Source organism: Thermochaetoides thermophila (assembly GCF_000221225.1).
Source record: "Thermochaetoides thermophila DSM 1495 unplaced genomic scaffold scf7180000011821, whole genome shotgun sequence".
Classification (NCBI taxonomy): Eukaryota; Fungi; Ascomycota; class Sordariomycetes; order Sordariales; family Chaetomiaceae; genus Thermochaetoides; species Thermochaetoides thermophila.
This window is the reverse complement of record NW_006383037.1, coordinates 350281-362427: the sequence shown is the minus strand read 5'-3', so window position 1 is coordinate 362427 and position 12147 is coordinate 350281. Positions and strand designations below refer to the sequence as shown.

The 12147-nt window shown below is 53.9% G+C and overlaps 2 protein-coding genes across 2 annotated transcripts; both read left to right on the top strand.

Annotated features, from left to right (window-relative positions):
- Positions 1 to 2121: 2121 nt before the first annotated feature.
- Positions 2122 to 5162, top strand: CTHT_0060020 (exosome complex exonuclease-like protein; the record flags this gene model as incomplete). Its single annotated transcript, XM_006696257.1, has 2 exons — positions 2122 to 2317; positions 2398 to 5162. 2 exons carry the CDS (start codon positions 2122 to 2124, stop codon positions 5160 to 5162), a joined length of 2961 nt encoding a protein of 986 aa, XP_006696320.1.
- Positions 5163 to 6772: 1610 nt separating this feature from the next.
- CTHT_0060010 (delta-1-pyrroline-5-carboxylate dehydrogenase-like protein) lies at positions 6773 to 11243 on the top strand (the record flags this gene model as incomplete). The annotated part of the gene is made up of 6 exons (XM_006696256.1): positions 6773 to 6826; positions 6905 to 7012; positions 7118 to 8617; positions 8678 to 8801; positions 9273 to 9422; positions 10024 to 11243. 6 exons carry the CDS (start codon positions 6773 to 6775, stop codon positions 11241 to 11243), a joined length of 3156 nt encoding a protein of 1051 aa, XP_006696319.1.
- Between the last annotated feature and the right edge of the window lie 904 nt (positions 11244 to 12147).

Below are 12147 nucleotides of genomic sequence, written 5' to 3'. Positions count from 1 at the left end.
TCTTTCGGCGATTAGACAAAACAGCGACCCATGGTTATGAAGCTGTAAGCTGAAAGAACCGCCAAAACTTGCACACATCATTATGCCTACAATCAGGAACCTTATTTTTAACGACAGCACCGTCTCAGGGGCAGCAACTCCAGCGCAATCGCTGACCAATCCTCTTCGAATGTGGAGAAAATCCGTCTACAGCTACATACATCCACGCCCAGATGTGCAAACCTCAATCACACCGTCATCAAAGAGCATCTGCAGCTTTTACAAGCCCGCGTCTCACAAGAGAAGCAACAAGACCAGATGGGTAGGTGGGTCCACCTCCCGCGGCACAGGGAGCATCCACAAATTGATGACAGAGAGGGGCTTGATGCCGTGCAATCTGAGAGCATGCCTGGCTGCCTACCTGTCAGGTTGGCTTAAGTCTCCGACGGCGAGGAAAGGGAAAAAAGGAACCAGGTCGCCATGAGTCGCACAAAAGCATCCCATAGTAGGTATTGTTGCAAATGATTGACTGGGCTTCCTGCTGTGCCTTGGCCCTCTGTGTGCACTGATTTCGCTTGTGCCTTCTGTACTCCCATTCTTCGGGCCTGTTGGCTTTCGCAATGGAGGAAATGGCACAAGAACTGGCTGATTTTGGCTCACTCATCGAGTGATGTTTGTGGATGGAAACGGTATCGTCACTGCGTATGGGGCTGATGGAAGGAAGCTAAGCTAAGCTGACGGAATGCTTCTGGACTCTCAACTTGTCTGTTGAGTGGTGGCTTCGAAGCTCGCCTTTGCTCCTGAGGCTGTCGTCACATTCAGTTTGCTGAGTATTTGAGACGTAAGTCTGACTTGATGCTCTCGATCACGGCCAACTGTAGCTTGCTGCAGTGGTCATGAGCAGCGTCTGTCAGATGATACACAACCTATTCACCCGGCGCATTTTGCCAGATTATGAGAACCCACGCTCGCTTGTCCTCAGATCTTGGGACAAGTCAAGCCCTTACTACTGTCTACTCTGTACGCAATTGCCTACATACCCGTCCTGTAAATGCTAGACATGATGGGTGATATCCGTAGGTAGCGCTTCGCCATTCGCCAAAAATAGCTTAATAGTAAAAGTGAGAAATCCTGTAGTGGTTAACCCCCATCCACCCATCCAATGTTAGCCTACCTACCTGCCTTCATGCGTCAAAGCTCCCCTCTCCTCGGATACGCCTGCTCGCTGGTACCGGTGGACGACACCAGTAACGGACTGCCATTACCCACTCACCACTGCCGCGGATGGACACTCAACGCTCGTCTATCCACTCATACACTTCCTGACCAGAGGACGACAGGAACACAGGGCGCAGCGCTGCAGCGGCGCCCGTCGCACAAGACAAAGGATGTAGATTGTTTGGCTGCTCGCGGCCAGCCCCGGTCTATCCAGCATATATGATAGATTGAAAAGACTGGTGACGTCGCCGCACGGGATGTCGAGATAGCTTACATGGATGGTTGGATATATTCTTCGTCGATAAAGCCGACGGAGACTGTGTTGGTGATGATGCTGTGCAATAATGCGCGTAGTGCGCGTCTATGGACGCCTCGTTTTGTTGGCGAGAAGAATACTGAAGAGGGAAAAATCGTGTCCTGCGAGACACTTCATCGCTGTCGGGAGAGCAGTTTGTGGCTCTTGTAACACGAGCTGAGACTCAACTACCAACTGCCATGTTTTAACACGACCAGGGAAGTATAGCCACGAAATTGATGGCAGAGAAATAGAATCCGACCAATATTCGGACTACAAAGTTATACAGCACAAGCCATTGAGAGAAATCAGTCGTACAAACGCAAACACTTGGTGGAGTGTGAGAACAGCTTCCGAAAAGCAGAGCGATTAGGTACCAGCTTTATCGATAACAATGCTCCTTTCATGATAAGATAAGAGCCATGGGGAGTGGGGCATCAAATAGTTGCCAAGACTTCATTCTGAAGTTTGACGACTGCACCTCAAAAATCACCAGCTCACAACTTCGATTCATGAAGCAGGTCTCAGGCAGGCCAACAAAGCTGATTTAGCTTTCTGGGATACTTATAAGGTCTTAGACTGCCGACACCATTTTTTAAAAAAATCAGCATAATAAAGGACGAACAAAAATGGCCAGCCTCAAGAGATCTCTCGAGTCAGACCCGTTGGCGGCCAACATCTCGAGCAAAGTGTATGTGAGATCGACTAAGAGCGGCAAGGTCCAGAAGATTGTCCGCGAAGTCTACCTGCGGACAGACATTCCTTGCTCATCCAAGTTGTGCAAGTCCTGCATCACGGGCGCGCCCAGAGATGCCCAAGGCCGAAGTGAGCTCACCATCCCTGAGACCATCGCGCGTGTGATGAGCCATCTGTTCCTGATTTCATGATCTGACCTCCTCTCCTAGTCGCTCCGTTCGTGCTGTCCGACCAGCCCGCCGGTACTAAGGCCTTCCCCCAGGGCCATTACCTGGTGCCGGATACCAATGCCTTCCTGACAGCCATGGACCTGTTCGAGTCGAGTGCGGCCTTCTACGACGTCATCGTCCTGCAGGTTGTCCTGGAGGAGCTGCGCAACCGCTCCCTGCCGCTGTACAACCGCCTCATCAATCTGACAAAGAGCGAGGATAAGCGTTTTTATGTCTTCTTCAACGAGTTCCGCTTCGAAACCCATGTCGCCCGCCTGGAGGGCGAGTCTGTCAATGACCGCAACGACCGTGCCGTTCGGAAGGCTGTCGCTTGGTACGCGGAGCATCTTAAGAAGACTGGGAAGAAGAATGTCCCGGCTGTGGTTATGCTAAGCAATGACCGGGCGAACCTGCGGAAGGCGAAGGAGGAGGGCATCCATGCTTGCTCGCTGGCCGAGTATGTCAGCCAGTTGCCGGACGGCGACGCTCTTCTCGACATGGTCCCTGCTACTGAGGAGGAGGAGACAATCAAGGAGAAGCGTCCTAATGAGATGCTCTATCCTGAGTACTACTCCATGTCAAAGATGATGACTGGTATCAAAAACGGCCTGCTGCACCAGGGCATTTTCAACGTCTCGCCATACAACTACCTGGAGGGCTCTATCCGTGTTCCAGCTTTTCAGAAGCCGTTGCTCATCTTGGGCCGCGAGAACATCAACCGCGCTATCGATGGCGATCTGGTTGTCGTGGAGGTGCTGCCTAAGGATCAGTGGAAGGAGCCGTCAACGCAAGTTATTGAGGAGGAGGCCATCACGAAGAACGAGAACCCTGATGCCGAAGAGAGCACCGATCTCGTGTCGGAGAAGGAGCGCAAGGCGCTGCAGGAAGAGGTTAAGCGGATGCACAGCAAAACGACTGAGGGTCACCCGCAGCCCACAGCCCGCGTAGTCGGCGTCATTAAGCGCAACTGGCGCCAGTATGTTGGACATATTGACCAGTCGTCCATCAGCCAGTCAGCACAGCAAGGGCGCAAACAGGACAGCGTCTTCGTTATTCCCATGGATAGGAGGATTCCCAAGATCCGCTTGCGCACTCGCCAGGTCGCCGAATTGGTTGGCAAGCGGATTCTTGTGGCCATCGATGCCTGGGACCGCAGCTCGCGCCATCCCACTGGCCACTTGATCCGGTCACTTGGTGAGATGGAAACCAATGCTGCCGAAACGGAGGCATTGCTTCTCGAGTACGACGTCCAGTACCGGCCGTTCCCCAAGACTGTGCTTGACTGCCTTCCAAAGGAGGGTCACGACTGGAGAGTGCCTGAGGACAAAAACGATCCTGGATGGAGGGATAGAGAGGACCTGCGGCATCTGCTTATTTGTAGCATCGATCCTATTGGTTGCCAGGATATCGACGATGCGCTGCACTCAAGGCCGTTGCCCAACGGCAACTTCGAGGTTGGCGTGCACATCGCCGATGTGTCGCACTTTGTCCGGCCTAATAATGCCATGGATCTGGAGGCCAGCATCCGTGGTACTACTGTTTATCTGGTCGACAAGCGTATCGACATGCTTCCGACCCTGCTAGGTACCGACCTGTGCTCGCTGAAGCCTTACGTGGAGCGCTATGCTTTCTCGGTCCTCTGGGAGCTGACACCGGACGCCGATATCGTGAGCGTTCGGTTCACCAAGTCAGTCATCAAGTCCCGGGAAGCCTTCAGCTACGAACAAGCCCAGATGCGCGTCGACGACGGGTCATACCAGGACGATCTCACCAAGAGCATCCGCACGCTGCTGGCTCTTTCCCGCAAGCTGAAGCAAAAGCGCATGGACGCCGGCGCGTTGAGCCTCTCTTCCCCCGAAGTCAAGATCCACATGGAGTCTGAAACCTCCGATCCCATCGATATCAAGACAAAGAAACACCTCCCAACCATGTCCCTCGTAGAAGAATTCATGCTTCTCGCCAACATCAGCGTCGCGCGCAAGATATACGAAGCCTTCCCCCAAACAGCCATCCTCCGTCGCCACGCCGCGCCGCCCAAAACCAACTTCGACGAGCTCGCCAACCAGCTCCGTGTGAAACGCGGCCTCGAGCTCTCCGTCGAATCCTCTAAGGCGCTCGCCGACTCCCTCGACCGCTGCGTCGACCCCAACGAGCCCTTCTTCAACACCCTCGTGCGCATCATGGCCACGCGGTGCATGATGGCTGCTGAGTACTTCTGCTCAGGCACGCAAGCCTACCCGGAGTTTAGGCACTACGGTCTAGCGAGCGAGATTTACACCCACTTCACGTCACCCATCCGTCGGTATGCGGATCTTGTTGCCCATCGGCAACTGGCTGCTGCCATTGGGTATGAGGCGATCGATCCTAGTGTGCGGAGTAGGGGAAGGTTGGAGGCTGTGTGCAAGAATATCAATGTAAGGCATCGGAATGCGCAGTTGGCGGGTCGGGCTAGCATTGCCTACTATGTTGGCCAGGCACTTAAGGGCAAGGCAGAAGAGGAGGATGGGTTTGTCATGAAGATATTTAGCAATGGGTTTGTGGTGCTAGTGCCGAGGTTTGGTATTGAAGGGTTGATTCGGCTTAGGGATCTCGCGGAGCCGGAGCCCCAGGCGGAGTATGATGCCGAGAATTATGTGCTGAAGACGAAGGGGAGCAGGGAGGTTACTGTTGAGTTGTTCCAGAAGGTTAGGGTGAGGGTGTCGGACCAGAAGGATGAGGCTACAGGGAAGAGGGGAGTTAAGATGGAGTTGGTGAAGACATACTAGGGTATGGGTGACGATTAGATGTAGGATGAAGGCATTTAGAGGCTTGTTGAGATAGACAGGCAAGGAGATTCATAGGTTTGCTAGTGACTATTTCTGCAGGAAAACAAAATTAGGGCCCATTATTGGTTTTTTTTTCTCTGGGAGATTGCTTTCTTGTGAGACAGTAGCTTTACTTTTGTGCATCCAAGTCACTAAAACTCAAGCTCGTCAAACCAACCTTACTGTGCTTCGTAGAAGGGTCCATGAGAGCAAGTTCACTTTCCTAGGTTGGACTTTAGCAACTAGTAGAGTGAGAGCCGCCCATCTAGAGGGAAATTAGTTTATACACAACTCCTTACATGATCAGCCTCGAGGAGATTATTTCTCGAGAACGTAATATGAAGAACCCAGCTCCATCTAGCAACCTAGCGCTTACACTATGCTCCATCCAAGACCTATCATGTTTTTTGTTCTTTTTTTGGCCAATGCAATGCAAATTCGAGGAGTAGAACAGCAAACTTCAAGGATCCAAGCCGTTGTTTTCAAGTCACCACCGATACCAGTATCTTTCATCCTTCTGCGATCCGAACAAAACCTATCGTTCCTGAAGCATTCCCGTTGAAATTTTACACAATCCACAGCTGACCCGAGTCTGAAGCAACTCGTCAACACCGCGTAAACCCGCCCTCGATCTGATGATCTAACCACGACCCGGTTCTAGCTCCCTAACCCCTGACAAATAACCTCCAGTCTCGGCTCAACTAAAGCTCTCCCACCTCGCTACCGTCTGCAGCAGCTTCTCACCACTGATCCCGTGACCCCGCGATCTCCCTCCACAGAAAGCCAGCTTCCTCCCTCTTTCGCCCGGCTTCTAAAGGCCCGCGCCCGATAAACCGATAAGCCGATAAGACTTGTCCCCACACCAGCACATCCTTCCCAATCTGGCCCTTCTCAACAGCAACCCGGGTGCTGATTGGTCAATAAGCTGAGATTCGAATCCACAATGACGCAAAACTCCAGCGCGCAGACAGCGTCAAGGGTTGCGTAAAGCCGGTGGAAAGCGATGCCAATCGGGACTGATCCCGACTCGGTTCTGTAGCTCAGCGTCGAGCAGGAAGCTTGGGAAGAGGCGGGATGGAGCTTCCTGCTTGGTACATATATAAAAAAAAGCTTGGAATGCAGTGAGCTTTTCTTGAAGGCAATAGATCGGATGAGGGGCGGCTGCGCGTTCATCAAATTGTCGCCAAGTGCTGTAACTGTATATTGCATAGCCACACGACACCACCTGACCTTGAAGCTTGTTTGCCTTTTGCGGTTTGTTTGTTGAGAAGCCGATTCCAACCGCCATCCAACCCTCGTCCATTCATCTGACCTACCTCTGGTGTGTGTGTTCGACTGTCTGTGCTGCTATTGTACATCGGACTAAAGGGGTTTAAGAGCTCTGGGGGGGACTCAAGATGATGATGGTACGTCAACTTCGGGCTGTGCCCTCCGTATCATCGTCGACAACAGCATCTGGCATTGCATGCAACAGAAGAGCAATTGCAGCTTTCAGCAGCAGACTATACTTCTCGACATCAACAACATCCAACTCTGTAAGAAGACCGCTCTCAAGCACAACAACAAGAAGGATGGCGTCGACACTTGCATCCTTCAAGGTACCGAAGGTGGTCAACGAGCCGAACGTACGTCTACACTCCTACAACCTACCTCAAGTTGATCGCCATCAAACAGCGGATGCACTGACAACTGTCTCCAAACAGCACCACTACGCCAAAGGCTCCGCCCAACGCGCCGGCTTGACTGCTGCAATCGAAAGCCTACGCCAAAAAGTGCCCCTCGAGGTGCCACTTGTCATCGGCGGGAAAGAGGTACACTCCCTCTAGACCTGCTTCCAACTTACCTACAAACCTTCCTCTTCCATCTTCTCTGTTCCTTGAATGAACGAACGGAAGCTGACAGTCCCGCCCGTGTAGATCAAAACCCCCACCACTGGCACGCAACTCAACCCCTCGGACCACACCGGCTCCCCCATCGCCGTCTACAGCAAGGCATCTTCACAACACGTCCGTGAAGCTATCGATGCCGCCCTTTCTGCAAAGACGGACTGGGAAACTCTCCCTTTCGCCGACCGCGCCGCAGTCTTCCTCAAAGCGGCCGACTTAATCAGCACCAAATACCGCTACGACCTGATGGCCGCGACGATGCTCGGCCAGGGCAAGAACGCATGGCAAGCCGAGATCGATGCCGCGGCAGAGTTGTGCGATTTCCTGCGGTTCAACGTCCAGTACGCGGAGGAGTTGTACGCCCAGCAGCCGGTTCACCATTCCCCGGGCGTATGGAATCGGGTTGAGTACCGCCCTCTGGAGGGGTTCGTGTACGCGGTGAGCCCGTTCAATTTCACGGCGATAGCGGGGAACCTGCCCGGTGTGCCGGCGCTGATGGGGAATGTGGTTGTGTGGAAGCCGAGTGATTATGCGATTGCGAGCAATTGGTTATTGTATAACATCTTGCTGGAGGCCGGGTTGCCGAGGAATGTGATTCAGTTCGTTCCCGGTGACCCGGAGGAGGTGACGAGGGAGGTGCTCGCGCACCGGCAGTTTGCGGCGCTGCATTATACGGGAAGCACGGCAGTGTTTAGGAAGTTATTCGGGCAGATCGGGGAGGGGGTTGCGGAAGGCAGGTATGCGTCGTATCCCAGGATTGTGGGAGAGACAGGAGGGAAGAATTTCCATTTGGTGCATGCGTCAGCCGATGTGGAAAATGCGGTCGTGCATACGGTCAGGGGCGCGTTTGAGTACCAGGGACAGAAGTGCAGCGCGACGTCGAGGTTGTATGTGCCGAGGTCGATTTGGCCAAAGTTCAAGGAGAGGTTGGTGCAGGAGACAGAGAAGTTGACAGTCGGAGCGCCCTGGGAGCATGAGCATATGATGGGGCCGGTGATCCATGAGGCGTCATTCAACAAGCTGGCGGGTGTGATTGACAAGGCGAATAAGGACCCCGAGCTGGTACTACTCACCGGCGGAACGTATGATGGGTCCAAGGGCTACTTCGTTCGGCCGACGATCTACCTGGCCAAGCGCCCCGACCATGAGATCTTCAAGACGGAGTTCTTTGGGCCGATCCTCGCCGTGTGGGTGTACGACGACGTAAGCGCCGACCCGGTCGAGGCGTTTAGCCAGGTGTGCGACCTGGTCAACTCGACCAGCGAGTACGGTCTTACTGGCTCAGTTTTTGCAGCAGATCGGGCGGCGATCCGGTTTGCGGAGGAGAAGTTGCGCAATGCGGCGGGCAATTTCTACATCAATTGCAAGAGCACGGGAGCCGTGGTCGGGCAGCAGCCGTTTGGCGGTAGCCGGGCGAGTGGGACGAATGATAAGGCGGGCAGTGCGGCGATCGTGAGCCGGTTTGTGAGCATGCGGAGTATCAAGGAGGAGTTTGGCGCTTCGAGGACGGTGGCTTATCCGAGTAATGAGGTGTGAGAGGAGAGGATGAAGGGAGCTAAGTGATGATTGATGCTGTAATGGAATTTCCAGGACGGGCTGGACGTGGGATGGTCACCTGCCTGGCTGAGACACCGCGTGGCCAGCAAGGTTCTCGATGAGGACCTTGATGGGCTGGGAGGACATGAGGGTATGACGCTGGCATTGGTTAGCATAAGTGTGTATTCCAATCACTATGTGTGAAGGCCTGGATTTTGATTTAGCATGTGTACGTTCAGATTCAGACAAACTCGTCATCGGGGATATTGTAAAACCACGGAACATGAGGCTCCTCGGGTATAGCTCCCGAGATGGGACGCCACGCCGGTTTGTTACCGAGTAGCGGTGCGTGAGCAAAGCATTGGCTGAGATCGCGTGCCCAACTTCTTCCGAAAAGAGGGTCTGGCGCGGCGTGGGCGCAGGGCTCGCGGCCGTTGGAGGAAGCTGTCGTGCTGCTTGTGGCAGGTTTGGGTAGAAAAGAGGAAGCATAGGTGGAACAGCGGGGGCACGTCCGAACCGCCAAGACCCAGATTGACGATCGTACTACACAAAAGGCAGGTCAGTCTTGGATGGATCCTCGCCATATAAAATCAATATATTGTAGTGTCCGACAGCTGCCGTGCTGGGAGTCTAACCCCTGACGAATCAGCGGGCCACATCGCACCATGTGCCTTCCTCAGAGGAGAGCGCGAGCACGCGACTGCCGATGCTGTCTCTGTGCCTGTCACTGTGGGCAAACCAGACCTGCTGTGGGCAAGCAAGGTTCTCTGGAATACTGCTGCTAGTCGTACTGTGCCTTGTAAGTGAGTGGACGCCTTGTGCATGCCGGCCCTGCAAAATGTGGTATCCCATCCATCAACCGTGGTCGTGAGTGTCCATCACGGTGCCCGCCCATCATTTCAAGAGGCTAGACACGGATATTGAGATTCTCACAGCTCCCTGTCTTCCCTGCAGTCTGCTCTCTCCCTGGTCCAGGTTGGCCTCATGTCATCACATTTGCAACCTCCGTGACCTGATTTTCCCTTTTTCTTAAAACACCCTGGACAACCAATAACTTCGGAACCGCTTCCCCCCCCCTCCCCCCGGCACTGCCGTGCGACCTTCCCGACCTGCCACAATCACTCACTGTGACTGCTCTGTTCTATCCTGCTTTTGCCTGCTCCGTTCTATCCTGCTTTTGCCTGCTCCAGCTCTCAGACACTCATCGTTCCCCTCCTCCTTTCGCCGTTTGGGCCAAGCCGGGTGCTTTAACCGTCAGAGCCAGAGCCAGAACCACGCCACTTTGCGTGTGTCCTTCTCAGTGATTGGGGATGCAAATTTCGGGGTGCTGCTCGCTATCAGAGTATCGGTATCAAAGGAACCACATCCTGCTTTATCAACTGAGCTAGGTGCTCGACAAGTTAACAAGATGCCTCGCAAGACTTCTCTTCCCACACCAGCATCGTCCACAGACATCAAGGCTCAGGACGGCCCTCTGATGACAGAGTTCCAGCTCGAGCTGCCACCCCCGGCTGTTCCGTCTGATAGTCTGAGTTTAAGCCAAAAAATGACTGGTTTTCCCGCCTTTACCCAACCGAGCGAGACGACCAAGGTACGCCGGCGATCGTCCGTCGCAAACAGTACCCCCAAGGACCCGTTTGAGCTGCCGCCGCCGCCCACGCGGCAGAGGAAGATTATTCAGATGAAGCCGCGCGAGGGGAATGCCGCCGAGAAGACGTCCGGGCCGAAGAGTGGAAAGGGTATTGAGGGCTTAGAATCAAGCCAGACTGGCACGAAGCGCAAGCAGACATCGACCAGCGCGGCTAGTAAGAAGATTTCTAGGAAAACGGCCCACAGCATCATTGAGCGCCGGCGTCGGTCTAAGATGAATGAGGAGTTTGCCGTCTTGAAGAGTTTGATACCCGCGTGCAAGGGGGATATGCACAAGCTGGCTATTCTTCAGGTTGGGTTTCTCTTAAGGTGTCCGTGTTGGGTCTATACTGACATCTTCCAGGCCGCAATTGAGTATGTCAGGTATCTGGAAGACTGCGTGGCTAAGCTCAAGGCCCAGGTCTCCTCAGCAGAGTCAACGGGGAGCTTGCCATCGCCAACCTCAGCACATCCCTCTACCAGCCGTCCATCATCAATAGATGTCTCCTGTCCAGAGGTAGACATGGCAGGGGCGGTTTTGTCTACGGCATCACCGGAGTTCACGCCTATGCCGGCTCAAGTTCACCAACCATCCATTTCCCCAGCACTGGGGCCCCAGGACTTGCACGGCCGCCATTACTCATGCTCATCCATATCATCAGACTACTACGGCTTATGCTCAACAGCCGCCGGGCCGAGCCCCAATGAGAGCACGGCAGGATACACAACGCCATCTTACACATCACCTCGCTTTGGCCCTACACAGCCACAACCATGCTCCACGAAATCTTCCGGTCCATACTCGGACAACAGGAGGCTAAGCGCGGTGCTGATAAGCCCAGCATTGCTACCACAACTCGACCAGAAAGAGGTGGATGAGCAGCAGGCGGCCACCGCGGCATTGTTGATGCTCAACCGGGAAGACCGGAACAGTAGTAATGGCGGAGGACAAACAAGAGGATTGAGTGTCAAGGATTTGCTGAGTAGTTGAACGGTTAGATAACGTGATATGGTTGAGAAACGTTTTCGTTTGTTGTGTAGATCTACAAAAAGTGGCCTGCTAGATGCGGAGCCCGGACGCCGGCGCCGGCGACGGCCGGGCCAAGCCGGAGGGCCGAGAAGGCCGGGCTCCATCAACGGCCGGCATGTACGGATTACGGATAGACTAGGTATGGTAGTGTTTCTGTGCGGACAAATGCACGCGCATACTTCGCCTGAGCGTCTTAGTCCGCTCGGAGCCTCTAAGTGAAACGTTGAGAATAATCCAGATTTCACCTGAAAATCGCCGTCCGCCCGACTTGGCTCATCTGCAACATCTCGACGTTTGGATTAACGCTTTCCACACACGCGCGAGCTTCGGTCTCATCTGATTTCATCATCAAAAAGAGACGACAAGACAGACAAGAGGGTACATTGCATCTGGGCTAAAACATTTCTCGAGAAGGGTTTATCTGGGACTGAGATAGGACGAAGCGTTGACAGGGACTGCTCGGGCAAACTGAGTAAGCAAATGGCGCGATGCTGCGATACGATCTGGAGTTGGAGCTGCGCTTTGAGTTCCATCTGCCGCCATCGCGACGAGAACGCGCGAGTCTAGACGCTGTTAACAAACGGCTGGGGAAGGGGGATCTGCGATGAGGACTGTATTGCATCATCGTGTTTGTTGCATCGGTGTTGGGTCTGAAAGAGACAGCCTGTTAAGAACAAAGCGAAAGAAGCGATCTAGAAGCTTTAGACTTGGAGAGGCAAGATGCAGAGACGGGACGTTGGAGTCGCAACTGTCTAAAAGTGGATAGAAAACATTCGATTTTACGGGTGGAATGGCTCCATGGGGTCCGTGACGGCAGCATCTGATTCGCTGCCGGACGGGTCAGTGTTTGGTTGAGTTTTGTCCT